Below are 18,532 nucleotides of genomic sequence, written 5' to 3'. Positions count from 1 at the left end.
CTTCATTACATTCTATATATTAAAAATATTTTTATATTTATAAAATATTGACTGTTTTATAAATACTGATATTTTTATTCATGAATTTTAATGGAGAATAATGTGCATGTAAAATATTCGTAAAATTAAATTTACATATTTGTGAGTCCAAAAATACAAAATATGGCTATTAAATACAGGGACAAACGTAGGACAACAAGATCAACTTCTCCAGTAAGATTTTTTATGCTAAACAAAAGTTTTATTTTTTGAAAATAACGGAAAGTAATTATAAAAATATAAACAAGTTTTTTAAAATTTTACATTGTTTATATAGTTTGTTAAGTTATTAAAGCGATTCAACTTTTATACATTTATATTTATTGTATAATTTCATTATACAAATTTCAAACCATCCTAGAAATTTTTCCTTTAATTAAATAACAGGATTGATACAATTGCCTCATAATACTGATTTAAAAAATATAATATTTCAATTTTTATCCCTTCTGTCTTTATCTAAACATTGTTGCTTTCTCATCTGCCATTGTATGAAATAATGTTATAGCTTCTCTCTTTTGTCAAGACAGTAGAGCTGCCATTTTTTTTATGTCTATTAATGTGTAATTATATATTATAAATTTTACAAATACTTACATTATTAATTATATTAATTTTTTTGGAAAAATAATTTAAAATGATCAATTATATATTAAATTAATAGTTAGTGAAACAGTTAAAACTTTTATCTTTATTTTAATAAGCAGTTAAATTTTGTAAGAGTAGACAAAAATTTTAATTTTTATCATGAAATAAACATTAAGTTAACAAAACATGAGTAGTTAAATACATTAATTATAGAAATTCAATTAGCCAAAAAATTAAATATCTTTAATTCTATAAAATTTTTCAACTATATAAAAATATAAAAAATATAACTGTTTTTCTTTTATTTTAGATAATATAAGACAAAATATATTTTATATTATTATTATATTTAATGATTATTTTACATTTTAACATTTATTATAAATGTTACATACCTGTTTCACAATCATCGGAACATGTACTCCATTCAGAAAACTTAGTGACTGAACAATCAATTGGGCATGGTATTGTACATGCTCTTTTAACAGCAGGTTTAGAAATACCACTACATCTATAAATTATTTGAAATTATAAAGTTATTATTATTGAAAGCTTTTCTCTAATATGCTTTGATAATGATAAATATGTAGTGCATACATACACAATCACACACACACAGTTAATAAATTATCACCAACTATATACAGTATAGCATCAACTCTAAAACCCAATTTATTAGTTAACAACAATTTATTTCTGGATTAAACTGGGCTACTTTATGATATTTTCTAATCCTCTTCATTTAGTAAATAGATTCAATGTTTTCTTATGTTGTCCTTGACATTCAGAATTCTCTGTCCACACATAGATTCAATCCTTTTGAATTTATTCATCAGCAAACAAATTTCATTGAAGAATTGCATTTATAAAATTTTTTCTTTAATATTATTAAATTTCATTCCTTTAATGAAAAATATTACTTAGAAAATTTGCATTCATTCATCTTTTGGAATACTTATACTATTAACATATACTAAAGTTTTAATATAACATTTATTAATTTTGATTCTACTACTCACAGAAAACATATATTTCTTTAGACTATATATACAAACATGAGTCAAAGTCCATTAAGTCCTTTCACACGCTGTTTGAGGTAATAACAATTCCATCGGCAGAGTCAATCTTTTATTGTAGGCTACTCGTCCACCGTAAAATGTAAAAAAGTTAAAATAGTCCTCTAGCAATGGCACAACAGTAAAATTAATAATTACATTAAATAAAATTGCCAGGACGAATATGGATTCACAGAAAAAATATATTTCCTGGTAATTTTCTTGAATGTAATTATTAATTTTATTGTTGTGCCATTGCTAGAGGACTATTTTAACTTTTTTACATTTTACGGTGGACGAGTAGCCTACAATAAAAGATCAACTCTGCCGATGGAATTGTTATTACCTCAAACAGCGTGTGAAAGGACTGAATGGACTTTGACTCATGTTTGTATGTATAGTCTAAAGAAATATATTTTTTCTGTGAATCCATATTCATCCTGGCAATTTTATTTAATTGATTCTACTATGTTTAATGAATGAAATATTATTTAAACTATAAAATACAAATAAATTAGCATTTTCTTTGGGGGGCAATTTGTCAATTTCACACACATGCACAACTAGTTTAAATTGGACCAGACTCTAAACTTAGTTTCTATTAGTGTTGCTGCCACCTTTTCAAAATTGCTGACCTGGATGACAGGTCAGGTTTGTTCTAACGGAAGTCCCTGATGCATGCGCAATGTTATTTTACCATGCAAAGAATAATGTGCATGCCAGTTCTAAACCAGTTAGGGACTTGTGTAGGAGCAAATTAAATTAAAAGAAATGAAATAAGTTAGCTTTAAAGAACTAAGAAGCAAAAGAAAAAAAGTCAACAAGTTGCAACATACGTCAGCATAAGATGACAAATTAACTTTCGGTGAGAGTGTGCAGGCTTTCACTGTTAAAAGTAAAGATAAATTTATAAAAATATTTACTAGTACTTTGTTTCATCATAATTTCACAATTTCTACTACATCTGGGACAAAATTAATTGTTAACCCATACAATGAATTAAAAACCGGACTGACCAGATGAAAACCGGACGGGTGGCAGCACTAATCATAAATAATAGGAATCTGAGAAATTATAAAAATAATTGCAAGACAACTTAAATACTTATAATTATGTCATTAAGACATTGTTTGGAATTGACCTTATTTCACTAATATATTCTATAATAGTCACTAATATGCAGTGACTTTTGGAGACATCCTGTAAAACAGTCAATTTGAAAATGTTAATCTATGAAAACAAACAAACATAGATTTTCCTTAACCATCCCACACAAAATATTATTTTTAAATTTATTTTATTCTGTCATACTGGCATCATTGTTCTTTCTTGACTTTTCTTATATAGCAGCAATAAAGAAGCTGCAATTGTTACATGCACATGGAGTAGTTTCATTTAGTGATTTGAACTTGTTTTTAATATATTTTTTAAATTTTAATTTTTTTCAATTAGTAAATAACAATAAATAAGTGGATTTTTATTAATAATGATAAAGATTAATCAAATGAATAGCATTGACAGATCGACAAAAATGATCCTATCCTCTTAATAGATGAGGAAAATAATTAATCTATGTCCTGTGACAAAGATCATAAAACAAAAACTGTATGTATGAAATGCAAGCATAATATCTGTAATGAGCAAAGCATTATTATATGTAAATCTTTCTATAAAGATTAAAAGATTTTAAGCAAACTATAACATTCAAAAAATGCTATTTTATTTTTTTCCTTTTTTAGACATAAATACATTTTCATTCTTTGTTATTTGATTTTTGTGGGACAATTAATTGAATGAATGCTTTTTACTTGTTTTATATTAAATAGATTTTAAAAAATATTGCTAAAATTCTACAAATGGAAGAGTTAATTTTAAAAATTATTCAAGGAAATAAATGTGAAAGTTTTAAAAACTTTTTTATTTTGATAACTTAAAAATCATCATAAATAGAGAAACAGACAATATAATTGTCCTTCTCAGCTGCATCATTATTGCATTTGGACCACTGAAAATATGCATGTTTTTCAGTGGTCCAAACATTAGTGGATTGTAACATTAGGCAAGTGAGGATTTGACAGTAGAACTGGTGTGCACATTATTCTTTGCATGGTAAAATAACATTGTGCATGCATCAGGGACTTCCATTCGAACAAACCTGACCTGCCATCCGGGTCAGCAATTTTGAAAAGGTGGCAATACTAATAGAAACTAAGTTTAGAGTCTGGTCCAATTTAAACTAGTTGTGCATGTGTGTAAAATTGACAAACTGCCCCCCCAAAAAATGCTAATTTATTTGTATTTTATAGTTTAAATAATATTTCATTCACTAAACATAGTAGAATCAAAATTAATAAATGTTATATTAAAACTTTAGTATATGTTAATAGTATAAGTATTCCAAAAGACCATCTTTAGTTTTTTCTGTACTTAAACATTTCTATTTGTGGCCATATCACTTATCAAGCCAGTCCTATAAAACATTTTTTATCATTGCAACTTCAACCTTCAATGTTTATTCCTGGTTAATGAATATCTGTGAAAAAAAAGAATATAACAGTGATTCCTCAACCTCTTTACCCTGTGGTGTTGTTCCTAAAGACTACCTATTCTCTAAAATGAAAAAAATTGAAGGGTTGCAAGTTTCATCAGCAGAAGCAAGCCTATAAAAACATCATAAAAAAATAGCTTCTAGGACTGCTTTGTTATGTGTTATAGATTTGAAGTATGTAGCTAAAATAGGAGCATATCTTAAATGTGGTATGATGTAAGAATTTCCATATACTGTGTAACAAAACTTGCATCAAAATTCAGTTTATTTTTTACTTTACTACATATAAATTTTGGCCAGTCTTGTGTAGTGATAATTTTAACTAATTCTTTATTTCCATAAAAAGTGTCATTTCTAATGATCATTACATCGTTGTAATGCATTTTAACATTTATTACTAATGCAACAAAATCATAAAATTTTTATGTAAGTAAGAAATATTTTCATAGTACTGTCCTTTCAATAACTAAAACTCATTCTTCACCTTACTGGATGTTGCAATAGTAGCTTTCATAAAAATACAAATCAGATTTAATAAATCCATAAAAGTAATTTTTTTTCTACTTATATTTTTTTAATTTCTTAATATAAAATTTTTATAGTGAATTAGATGATTAAATTTATAATAATGAATATAAAACATTTCATATGAAGATTAAAAAAATTTTAATAATGAAAAATTCAAAATGTATAAAATTTAACATCTTAATATTTAACAATTTAATAATTCAGAGAATTTTTGCATAATTTTTTTGGAAAAATACAAACAAAAAATTAATCATGTTTAAATTATTAAAAAAAATCATTACTTTTTAATAGCTACATATATATCTTCTTTATCATATATGCATAAGACTTTCCGAACTTGTATGCCTTCACCACATGTTGCATTTCCAGTTATTCTGCATTCATTCCACGGAAGTGTTTTCCATTTAAACCCCTTACAGCTATCTTGATTACAAATATCCGTGTTGGAAAGAAATTGAGGACAGCGTTTGCCTCCTGTTATAAAAATTTTCAATTATTGTTACACTTCATTTCTAATAAATTTTTCAATATGCTAAATTAGAATATATTTTAAAATGTATTGTTTTGTCAGAACTAACATAGAAACTCACCAATTCCAGCATGAGCTAATATTGTTCTATTTTGGAAATATTCTCCACCAGCATGATTATCTGAACAAGAAACAGAACATTTTGACCATGGTGACCATTCAGATATAACACAATCTTCAGGACATGGCACATAACAAGTAGCAGTATCATGTGGAGGCAGAAGATGTAAAATACACATTGCTTCAACAGCTGATGACTGAAATAGATAAGTTTTAATAACATTTGAATTTAGAAATTTTATAAAAATAAAATATTTAATTTAATCATACTTACCCCATTTACTTTAATACATTGTCTTTCTCTTGTTTGAATACCTTCTCCACATGTTTGCTGTGAATGAAGTCTGCATGATCCCCATTCACCATATTTCCACATAACTAATTGTGATTTCTCACAGAGATCAACTTCATGTAAATGTGGACATTCTTTTCCATTTGATGTTGGTTCAACTAATATCTTTCTACTTCTCAATTTATATCCTATAAAACAAAATACATTAATTAGAAAGCTTAATTTATAAAGATTAGAATCATTGACAATTATTTCTTCTCTTTATTAAAATATATTGCTATTCTTCTAAGTATTAAAATATAAAATAGAATCAAAATCTGCTTTACTTAAAGTAAAAAATTTAATCATAAATATGAAACATAGAATTGGTTAAGAATATTATAATCATATAAAAAATAAGCAACAGATCCAGCCTAACTTGGCTACTTTTGGCTATACAGTTAATTATGTAAATTCAGATCGTCATAACCAGCAGAATATGCAAATGGTCAACAAACAACTGCGTAATAATGAGCCAGTACTAGACGAAAAGTGAGTTTTTTAGTTAACACCAGGTCCAAACGTTTATTGCTTTATGTCAAGATAAAACAACAATGAAGAAAAGAAAAAAGTTAGTAAAAAGAAGATTAAAGATCTATTGCGTTCGATTTTAAAAAAGTAAGATACCGAATATGTTTAATATACCGATATGTATAAAATAAGCCTGTATGTTTATATATTTTAAAAGAAATTTTACAATTTAATTAGCCGTACGTAGAACATTTACATTTGTTGCTGTAACTTTGAGGTCCAAATTGTGCTATGCACGCGCACCCTTGAGTTCGAGGAACTAACGGTACGTTTTAAATTAATTTTTGTGGTATCTGTTAGTGTGTGTTATATTACTTGAAATGTTGTATATTGTTTTATTAGTTGACTGAAGAGGGGCGAAATGCCCGAAACGAGTGAAATAAAATCTCGTCTCAACTAATAGAAGTGGACATTCTTTTCCATTTGATGTTGGTTCAACTAATATCTTTCTACTTCTCAATTTATATCCTATAAAACAAAATACATTAATTAGAAAGCTTAATTTATAAAGATTAGAATCATTGACAATTATTTCTTCTCTTTATTAAAATATATTGCTATTCTTCTAAGTATTAAAATATAAAATAGAATCAAAATCTGCTTTACTTAAAGTAAAAAATTTAATTAAATTGTAACATATCTTCTGACCACTGCTATGATCTAATGAAAGACAATATAATGAATTCTTTTTCAAAATAAAACAAAATATTTTTATTAACTAAATTAAAATTCAATCTCATTTCAACAAAAGAAAAAACCAATACTTATTTACATCTCAAGAATTCAACGAGCTTCAAGTAACAAATTATTATTTACAAGAAATCAAAAATGTTGAATATGGTTGTGAAACAGACTACTTACTGATAATATTTGATTTGTTTTGTGCACAATAAAAACATCTTAACACCCTAAACAAATATTTTTATTGTAAATATTATGAAAAAGTTTAAACACTTGAAATTTATTTTTATCTGAATTATTACTTCTGCTGCTCAAGTTCTCTAAATTCTATTCTTAGTGGAAAAAAATTTTGAACTTATTCACAATTCAGAAAATAGGTTAAGAAAATGAAATTATAAATATTTTCATAATCATAAATTATTCACTATATTATATTGTGGAAGTAGTATTCACAGTCTGATTAAAAAAGAAATATAGTATGCCAACAATATTTAGATCAGTTGTTCAATAGATTTATGCTTAACATATAGTTTATTATCCAAGGGCTGTTTTTTTTTCAACCTCCAATGGTCCATAAAACACCGACAAATGTAAATAACAAAATGAATTTATTACCAAAAGTTAGATACAAACATGGTTACTTTTTATAATCACCATGTGAAGATTCAGGCATTTGTTTATCTGTGGATGAGCTTTGAAATTTCCTCTTCATAGAATGTTGCCACCAATGCCTTAAGATAGCCTTAACGATGTTGTTTTGAAGATCATCATTAGTCTCAAATCTCTGCTTTTCTAGTCATGTTTTCAGTTCAGGAAAGAGGTGACTAAATTGCAGGGCTATATGCTGGGTGTTTAAAGGTGGTGAAGACTTCCACCTTTCAGACTTTCACCCAGCTTGAAACTTTTTAATGTGTGAAGACTTCCATCTCTTTCCTGAACTAAAAATGTGACTAGAAAGGCAGAGGTTTAAGACTAATGACCATCTTCAAAACAATGTCATTAAGCACATCTCAAGTCACTAGCAGCAACATTCTATTTAGAGAAGATTTCAAAACTTGTCCACAGATAAACAAATGATGCCGCAATCTTCATGGTGATTATGTCGAAAAGTAACTATGTTTGTACTTAACTTTTGGTAATAAATTCATTTTGTTATTTACATTTGTCTGTGTTTTATGGACCATCGGAGGTTGAAAAAAAAAAACAGTCCTTGTATTAAACATAAATCTAGATTAAACTAGACACAGTTTACATAAACTATGAGTATTTGTAAATAAGATAAATTGAACTGAACTTGAATGAAACAAAGCATATTAATGGAAAGCTTTTATCAAATATATGATTTTACATAACATCATTCTATAAAAACAATATATTTTTCAGAAAAGAAAATTCATTTATGTGCACAGCCAAAGATGCACTTGGATTGGAACTACACATTTTCCAACAAGATTTGGCACTATGTGACACATGTAGACATGCAGTGATGATATTCAGCGGGTTTGCACAGGTTCTGCCGAACCCGTTGGTAAAATTTTCAGTTTCTCGAACCTTGTTAAACACACGGAACATTTCTCAGTGGTTTTGTTTCTTTTAAAAAATATATTAAAATATACATATTATGTACTGTAACACTACTAAACTAGAGCCTTATACCCCGTTCACACCGAGCATTTCAATCTAGATTGTGAGCAAGGTCAGGGACTATGCCTTGGTGCAATCTCTCTCGACCGAAACGAGGTTTAATCACAATCGATTCAAGAGAGTTCTTGAAACTAGATCCAGTCATAAGAGAGATCCCACAATCTCACGCGCGCGAGATAATACAAGATGAATGTGGAACATGTGTCGGGCTATGGACAGTGAAATAAAAAGGATATTGTATATCAAGAGAAAGAATAATATCTGTCTATTATCAGCAGTGCCATTTGGGGTGAAAAATTTCTTTGCAAAAAAAAAAAATTAATATACTATTGTTACCTGGTCTTCGCCCAGGGCTCATTACATTCCAAATACGCCACTGATTATTAGATATATTGCAAGAAAAGGTATTGTATTTATTTCTAGCCAAAACTTCCATTTTGTTTGTCGGTGATTGTTAGGAAAAAATTTTCTGCTAGCAAACCCCTTTGTTAAATATTTCGAATATCACCACTGTAGACAGGTAAGTGTACATTACTGATGTAATGGTGTTCAATATCTTTAAAATATTGAACAATTATACACCTTTGCAAAGGATGTTCTTAAAACTGGAAATATAAGTGCTGCATTAAACAGGAAATTCACCAGATCTCAACCTAATTGAAAATATGGCATTTCATAGCTTTTGAAGTTCAAAAAGCATGGCTTTCAACAGAATGAGAGCTGAAAAAATTATTGTTCTTATATGGCACCATAACATTAGTTGTGATGTTATTTGAAGCCTGACTGACAGCATTCCAGGAAAAATTTGGGCAGCTGTTGGAACCAAAGCTGATGTCACAAATACTAATGAATATAATGGCTGTATTCAGCAGACTCAACAGTTGTAACCGAGCAGATCGGTAGCTGTTACATAGCAACCTGGATCTGCTGAACGATGAGTGATGTTGCATTGGAACAAAAAGCCTCATTGGTCAGTTTCAGGTAGCAATAGGTAGTGTAAATGAAAGACACTACCAAATGTGACATCAAAACACCAGACACGTTTCGAAAGAGTGCTACTGTAAAGGGTGTTCAGCAGAAAAATACTCAACAGTTCTGGAATGCAGCCAATATTCTGTTAATGTATTTGTATCCATTTTCATGAATATTTTGTCTAAATTTTTTTTGTTTATTAACTCTTCTTCAGGCATATTCTCAAAACAAATTTTCAAACATTGCATTATGCATATGAATAAACTGCAGTAAACCAAACTTTGCAAGTCTTATTTTTTTATTTATTATTACCTATCATTAATACATTATCTATATCATAGGTTACACCTACATTATTAATATTTTGCTGACTTTTATAAACTCAGCTGGCATGCAATACTTTAAAACATCAGTGTATATTCAGAACTATTTTTTAGCAGAATGTGTTGGTATGTCATACCACCAGAAAACATAAAACAATATCAATAGTAACAGCAGTTTCTCCGTAAGAAAAATTTTATATTTTCATGCAAGAAGTCTGCTGGTGATTGGCATGATAAAAATAAATAAATGAACTGAAATTACATGACTTCCAGCCCAGATTGGAAGTTTGTATATAGGGTCAGATGTAACAGGCATGTCAGCTCCTAAGCTTTCTATATCTAGTCTTGATTTTCATCTATCTAACTCCATACTCAAGATTAACAAATAATGAATAGACAGACAACACCGTAAATAAATGTACAGGTCTGCAATTTAAAAATTGCAGATGGGTCATATAAGAACAATAATTTTTTAAATGCTGTCTGTACATTCTTTTAAGATTCAGAATTACAATATTACCAAAAAAATTATTTAATTGCTAATGTTGGTTCACTTTATGCCATTCTCAAGCCTGCAAAAATAGAACAGAATAATATTTGATTCAAATATCAAATAAAAATTTTTTCAAAGGTTTTTTTTATGGTTATATTTTCACTTCTTGTCTATGTATTTGATGTGCATTATGTGGTTTTTCATGAGACAGGAAATTCAGACTGCCCCAGACAGCATAAAACCTAACTATACTACTAAATAATCCTCTTTAGTTTTAACAATCTAGAATCCACAATCCTCATTCTGTGTATATTAAAATTTGTTTATAATTTAATACATAGCTTATTCAAAATATTTAGTAAAAATTCTATCTCTTATTAAGCAATCAACTTAATAATTAATTTAATTATCGAATGAACAGCTAATTCTTTATCAGACTATTTAATAATTTAGTAGCCTGATAATGAATCTGCCTGTTCATTTGATATTTAAATTATTATGTTTATATTGAACAAATAGAATATACTTCTATATATTATACAAACTTATAGAAAAACTTATGCTATAAAATGAATAATTAATTTATTATATGTCTAAATTAAACAAATTATTCCTTTTTTAAATTGTACCAGTTATTTTTGTATTAAGCATATAATAAAATCAAAATAGTTAATAATAATTTAAAGATTATAAGCAAATTTAAAAATCATATTTAGATACCAGTATAAAATAAAGCATTTATTACCTTCCCCAGATATCTGAAAAAAATCTGTTTTATTATATGGTATGCAAGGACTCCATTGAGTCCACTGAGAAACTTCACAATCTTGTGGACATGGGATATGACATCTCTGAATTGTAGCAGGTTTAGATTCTTTACAAAACAGTGTTGAAACTGGTACATGATCTAAATGAAAAAATATCCATAATGAAAGAAAGCTTGTTTTATTATTGGTTATTTACATTCATAGCATTATTAGTTTATTATTACTATTATTTTGCAAATGTCAACTGATACTGGTTCCAAGTGCCAAACTGAAGTCAAGGTGTAGCAACCCAAGCAAGTGTTACATTAAGCTTCTGTGTTATTGGTAAATGTGTCAACATCTAGAAACTTCCTAGTAATGTGACATGTGTTCAATATTGCAGCTTTCTGTAATGTGATGTATATATTTTTATTAAGGTTTAATGTTTCTAGACTTTTGTGCAGTGTATTTGGTATAATATCAGTAGAAGAGAGGACAACAGGTACAATATGTACATATAAAACACATCTCAAAGCCCGATGAGTTAATGTAATAATCCAACAATCGCCTAAATATTTAGGCTGTAATATGGCTATAATCAAATAATTAAATACAAATTTGGTACTAGAGGTAAGAGATGGCACCTAACGCTTATCTCTAGTACCAAATTTATTTATATTTAATTATTTGATTATAGCCATATTACAGCCCAAATATTTAGGCAATCGTTGGATTATTATACAATATATACCTTATCCATCCTCCACATCTGTCTTATTTCTTGAGCAAGTGGAGTGTACTTGTTGATTTTTTCATTTTTTATGTTATGAGTGTTTGAAACAGAGATGTCTATTATATAAGCAATCATACTGCATTTGTCAATGAGAGTGATGGACTAAAGTTAAGATATAACTACAGTAAGCAAATGTTTTGTCTATGTGCTGTTTGGATCTTTATCTTTAAAAGTTTCCTGACTACTTAACATATATTTAGTACAGCAGCCTTCTGAAGTGTGATGTACAGTACATGCTATTGTGAAGTCCTAATATTTTGAGATTTTTGTGTTAAGTGGTGTGACACACGAGAAAAAAAGGATTACAGGGACAATATGTATCTCATCCATTCTCCATAGTCACTTTAATTCATCCTTGGGCAAGGTTCCAAGTATTTACTAATTTTTTCAGTGTATTTATTTTGAATGTTATGGATGTTTGGTACAGCTATATCTATGATATATATGATTTTATTTTGTTTTTCAATGAATGTGATGTCTGGTCTGTTGTGATGGACTACTTTGTGATTACAGGTTGGAATGTTGTTTTCTATGACCATCTGAGATGTATATTTGTAGCCTAGTTCCTGGGTATGTAATAGTATGTAATAGTTTTAATAGTTTGTATTTGTGTGCAAGCTTTTGATGTATTATTATTATTATTATTATATATGTTGCAAATGTCATGCTTTGCTAAGGTGATCAGACTTTAACATTGGTGAAGCAGGATAAAATTGGTGGAGGGGAGTGGTTGTCTTGTTGAAAAAAATTGTTCTAGAGTAACAAAATTTTATCATTGAAAAACACAAAAATTGTATTGTATTATATGTTTTTTAAATTTTGATATATGTAAAATTTACAAATATAATAAATATATATACTATTATAAATCTTTAAAAACCATTTATTCTTTAGCATATTTCTCAATTGAATAAATTTTTTTAGTAGATTGCTGTCGTTTAAAATGCCATGAAATTTTTTGCAAGAATTTGTTAAATTATATTTCACATATAATATGGCTTTCAAAGTCTAAACACTTAATTGTGATTTGTCAGATGTCCACACTTTATTTATGGTAAAAAAATGCATTCAGTTGCAGCAGTAGTTCCTGGTAAGTGCATATTCCACAATTTTTAATGCATTATTGTATGGAACATAGTTTGTTTCAAAATGATGAAATATTTCTAATCATTTGTTCTCTGTTGAGATTTTTGCTACCTATGACAAGTACCTATAACAGACTATATTTTAACAATTATTTTAATCCTTCTGTATTTCTTTCTAAATAATAATATTACTAACTTGTATTACTTTTCCTCTGAATTTGACTTGAGTGTCACTTTATTATTGTAATTTTTTTATTATATAATACTATCGTAACCAAAATGAACCCCAGCCCCACTGCTAGGAATAGAATGATACAAACCGATGTGCTTACTCTTGCTAGTCACTAGCTTTCTAAGGCAGCAACAGACAACAGTTCTGCGCCATATAACATGCAATAAACATTTTGTTCGTTGCATGTTACATGGCACAGAGCTGTTGTCTATTACATGTTACATGTTCGTTTGGATAGCCTGTGAACATGCACTGCTCCGTTGCTGTAGCTGCATTTTCTGTCAGTCTTCGCCACAAACACAAAGGGTTTTGTTGGCACAACATTTTTTATTTCTGATGTTCACACACACCTTGGTACTCATAAGTGTGATATAAAGTTATCTTTACAAATCTTAAACATAAGGCATAAGTTTATAACACATAATTGACAAAAACTTAATCTTTCCAAAACTCAGGACTTTTTTAAAACACTGTGGGACGCAAGACAAATTGTTAAAAATTGGGACTGTCCTGCCAAAAGTGGGATGTCTGGTCACCTTAGCTCAGCTGATACTGGGGCCAAATGCTATGCTGGACTGAAGTCAAGGCATTAGTTACCCAAACAACTGTAACATTAAGCTTTTGTGTTACTGGTGTATGTGTCCATGTTTAGAAACTTCCTAACAATGTGATGTGTATGTTTTTATTAAGTTTTTAGGTTTCTAGACTTTTGCATAGAGTATGTGGTATGACATTGGTGGAAGAGAGAACCATAGGCATAATAAAATTTGTATATTACTACATTATTCTCCACAGTTTCCTTAATTCTTAGGCAGGTGGAGTGTACTTGTTAATTTTTTAGATTGAGCATTTTTCATGTTATGAGAGTTAGTTTAGTTTCATTTTTCATGTTTGGAATAAAGATGTCTATTATATGAGCAATTACTTATTGTGACATTGTCCCAATGCCAAGTTGCAATTTTAATCATATTTTTAATGTATTTAATTTAAAATATATGCTCTCCATCTCAACTTATTAGCAATATCTTGCCCCTGTACATCATACTTTTCCTTTAACAATAGAGTTGTGCTGATCTCTATTAACTGCTTTCAGGTGAAAGTTTTGAATTGAAATAACATTCTGGTTTGCATCATAAGTTCACATAGAGTTAATCAGTACCTCCTGCCCCAAAGATCTGGTCTCTGATTTCATCTATCTAACTATTCTCAAGATTAAGGAAAGACAGACAGATGACAGTGGGGATTTATAGGTCTACAATTTTTTTCAAATTGCAGCCTAATAAGTGATATCTGGTTGCATTTGTCAATAAAAGTGACATCAGATCTGTTGTAATGAATTGTTTTATCTGTGATTATGACTATCATAGTATATTTTGTGTGTCATTATTTAATACTGACTGTGGAGTATATTTGTAGTATGGTACCTGAGTACACCGAATATAATACACCAAGAGCTTGCACACAAACAGTGTGCAAGCTCTTGATGTATTATATTTGCTGCTTGATTATGCCTACGTAAATAGTATGTTTGTACTAAGAGCTTGCAACCCTTGCAACTTATATGTTGTATTGTTTCTGACAGAATGTGGCATTTTATGCATGAGTCATTTGTGAATGATGTATCTTTCAAAATGTGTTTTCTGTAGTTTTAGTGTTTATTATTATTATTATTACATTTAGTATACAGGGTGGTCCATTTTAATCAATCCACTAGAATAACTAAAAATATGCATCTTACAAAAAGTCATTGAACCAAACATGTTAGACTTCAAGGGCAAGATACAGCTATTGATATTCATTGATGGTACTAATGTTGATGAAAATGGAAACTTCATTTTCTTAAATTTAACCTCCATTTTTTATTGCATATTATGCAAATAGTAGTGAGGTATGAACACCATTTAGAAGCAATTTATAAACAGATAGATAGACACAAAGACATGTGCATAACATACAAACCCAACCAAATGAACAATACTTAGAAATGGGATAAACCTTCTAAACACCAAGAGAGCCAAGGAATATAACAAAACTCATGCCACAATTGAAAAAATTTATATACTCACATAAAACACCAAATATAGGTTATGGAGGAAGTATACTATATTTTTGGTGTTAAATTTATTTACTTTGATCAACTGAATACATGCTAATACTTTCAACATTCCAAAAGGTCTTCCTGAGGCAAACAAAGAGTATACAAAGTTCAAATAGCAATTTAAAAAAATTTTTTTTATGTTGACAAAATACAATAACATGTTCAAAAAAGTTTTGATTAAAAATTAAAGCAAATATGGAAGATATTCACAACATGTATAAAATGTGGTTAAATAAAATAAATAAAATACAGTAAAGGATTAAGTAAAATAACATAAATGCAAAATAAGGGTAAAATAAAAATAAAAATCTAGATATCAAAATTTAATAACATAAAATTAAGGTTTTAAGTTAAGTGTTATCGATACATCAGGAAGTTTGAGTGGAAGACTGACAGGGTTTTAACCAGGGCTGTAAAATCAGAGTCAGAGTCATGGAGTTGGAGTCGGGAGGAATTTCTGGCCAGAGGAGTCGGAGTTGGAAAAGTGTGTCGACTCTGATTCCAGGATTTTAAATTTAATTTAGTTTTTTTTTATTTAAATGAAAGAAAATTTATTTTACATTTATTAACATTTTTGTATTTTGTTATAATTCACTTATTTTAAATACAAAATGCAGCAATTTAATTTAAATATGTAGTTTTCTTTGTAGTATTTGTGTTTAGTAGTAAAAATATTTTTAATTTTATAAAAAGAGAGAATCCCAAAAAGAACATCTAACCATAGACAATATGACATTTAGTTGACGGCCTAGCAGTTAAGGTGGCAGCCTGCCACTCTGGGGACCCAAGATTGATCTGGATGGGTTGAAAATTCCTAGAAATTTTTCAGGGGTGAATCGACTGGATATGTCGGCCTCCGTCTCTCACAACCTAGCTGCCCCATTGTGGGCCTGGCCGAACCCATAATGGGCTTGCTAAAAGAGGCCCTCTTAGTACCCACAGGATTGAAAAACGTTTAAAAAAATATGACATTTAGCACTACAGAATCCTTCAAATACTTAGGGACTGACAAAAACAGAAACAATGACATCAAGAAGGAGATAGGTACTCGCTTGCTATAGCGAAACAATATCTGCTTCAGGCTCACAAACATGGTAAAAAGCAGACTCCTTAGTAAAAGGACGAAGCTAACTTTATATAAGTTGCTGATTAGACCTGTGATTCTGTATGGAAGTGAAACATGCCCAATGATAAAGCAGAATGAACTAAAACTACAGAGATTTGAAAACAAAATACAAAAATTTTCAGACCTGTGAAAGACTATGACGATAATGGTGTCGTGGTCAATCGAGAACCGATATGGAGGAGAACAAACCAGGAACTGCAGACAACCTATGACAAGCCCATGATCACACATATGATTAAGGCCAGCAGATTACAGTGGTTGGGCCATGTCGTAAGGCTTCCTATAATGGCAACAGCTTTGCAAAGACTCCACTATGGAAGGAAAGGGATGAGACCAAGAGGCCATCCCAGAAAAAAATGGATAGATGAGGTCACTGAAAAACCTCAAGAACATCTTGTTTGGTCTATAGCCTGCCTTTGCCAATTTTCAATTGGCAAAGGCAGGCTATAGACCAAACAAGATGGAGAAGAATTCTGACTGTGGATAAGGACCTCCAAGGCCCATAATGCCAGATGAAGTAGAAGTTAAATTATTTTGATCCAATAAAATTTGAATCATTCTTTTATTATCCCTGCTGTAAGTACTCCATTTTTCTGAATGAGCCTGATTAATTGATCAGAGTATATATTTTTCTTTTCTGAACAAGTGGATGAAATAGCTAGATCACACACTTTGTAGTTGGACTAACTTTTCTGAAAGAGTGAAATTGAACTGCAAATGCTGTAGAATAAAGATATGTAGATGTAGGATTTTATCACCCCTTTCTCCTCTGATTAAATATTTGTTAAAAATTAATTTTTTATACAAATAAATATTAATGTAAAGTTAGATATTAAAAGTATTTGGGTAAATGCCCCAGGCTCCTTTCAGTGTTCAAAGTAGAGTACCCTCTATGAATGCCTCTGCCCCCATAAAATGACTTGGTATTTAATTTTGCTGGAGTCGTGTGTTTTTTACTGACTCCACCCTGGTTTTAACAAAGATATATATAGTTGTATAAAATTATTTTCAAATATGCTTTTTGTAAGGTCAGTAAATAGTTACTACTTACTATACATTTAGGTTTAAAATGCATTCTCATATTCAGTCAATGTAAATAATTTTTAAAAATCACTATTGAAATTTAATATATTCTTTGTTCACCTGAGGATGACATTTTAAATGTCAAAAGACAGTATATTTCCTCAATAGCCATAGCCAGAAGTCATCTCAAATTTACTCAATACATTTTTTATTTTTAATTAAACTTTTAGTGAAATGCTTAATCAATGTGACTGCCTGTCAGTTTTTTCCTATGGTAAATGATGTTCAAAGACATCTCCAGTTTGCAGAATGCATAATTCAATTCTCTGTCAGAAATGTCTCATAGTTTTTGATAAAACATTTTGTGGCATGTTTGCACAAGCTTTTTGAATTCTCCCTATCATATCTTCACATTTCCAAGGAAAAAATATGGACCTATTAGGTATTGGTTAGGTAACCAACCCATTGATAATGTTTTTGTATCATCAATTTCATTATTTGAAGAAAATGAATGATTCACTAAATAATAACAGAAAAACTGCTAAAAAATTATGAAGCTTCTTTTTTTCAAAGAACTTTACTGATATCTACAAATGCACATATGTAGTGTGGTGGCTGTGTGAAAGTTGAGATCAGCTTCTGATAAATGCATCTTTCAAAATAAGATGTTTTAGATAAAAGTTTAATTGTTTTTGACATAGAATCATAATATGCAATAAAAAGTGGGGGTTTCCATTTAAGAAAATGAAGTTGATTCCACTTTCACCAGCTGTACCTATGATGAAACTAATAGCCCCAACTTGAAACCTAATGTGTTTGATTCAATGATTTTTTTGTAGGATGTGGATTGATTAAAATGGACTACTCTGTATAGTGTCTAAAAGCATCTATAAACATTTTTTATTGTATAAACATTATTTACCAGAGGAACGAAGACAAGTTAAATTACGAAGTTGTAAACCACCTCCACATAAAGGTTTGAATATTTTTTGTTGATAAATAACAACACAATCACTCCATTCTGATGCTACCCATATATACCTAAATTAAAATAAACAACAGCTTTATATTTTATTAATCAATTAGTTAATTTCAACAATATTTATA

At 29.2% G+C, this 18,532-nt stretch overlaps 1 protein-coding gene across 3 annotated transcripts in view; it reads right to left on the bottom strand.

The window, feature by feature from the left end:
* Positions 1 to 18,532, bottom strand: part of LOC136978733 (thrombospondin type-1 domain-containing protein 7A-like) — a 127,167-nt gene that overhangs the window by 41,078 nt on the left and 67,557 nt on the right. For all 3 annotated transcript variants that reach the window (XM_067274529.1, XM_067274528.1, XM_067274527.1), the window contains 6 exons: positions 18,348 to 18,466; positions 11,068 to 11,229; positions 5,622 to 5,827; positions 5,349 to 5,544; positions 5,040 to 5,232; positions 1,023 to 1,138 (listed from right to left, as the gene is read on the bottom strand). In XM_067274529.1, coding sequence (XP_067130630.1) covers positions 1,023 to 1,138; positions 5,040 to 5,232; positions 5,349 to 5,544; positions 5,622 to 5,827; positions 11,068 to 11,229; positions 18,348 to 18,466 — 992 coding nt within the window. The remainder of the gene's footprint in view (positions 1 to 1,022; positions 1,139 to 5,039; positions 5,233 to 5,348; positions 5,545 to 5,621; positions 5,828 to 11,067; positions 11,230 to 18,347; positions 18,467 to 18,532) is intronic.

Source organism: Centruroides vittatus, unplaced genomic scaffold (assembly GCF_030686945.1).
Source record: "Centruroides vittatus isolate TY-2023 unplaced genomic scaffold, ASM3068694v2 contig_549, whole genome shotgun sequence".
In the NCBI taxonomy this organism is placed as follows: Eukaryota; Metazoa; Arthropoda; class Arachnida; order Scorpiones; family Buthidae; genus Centruroides; species Centruroides vittatus.
This window is presented reverse-complemented; position numbering and strand designations above follow the sequence as displayed.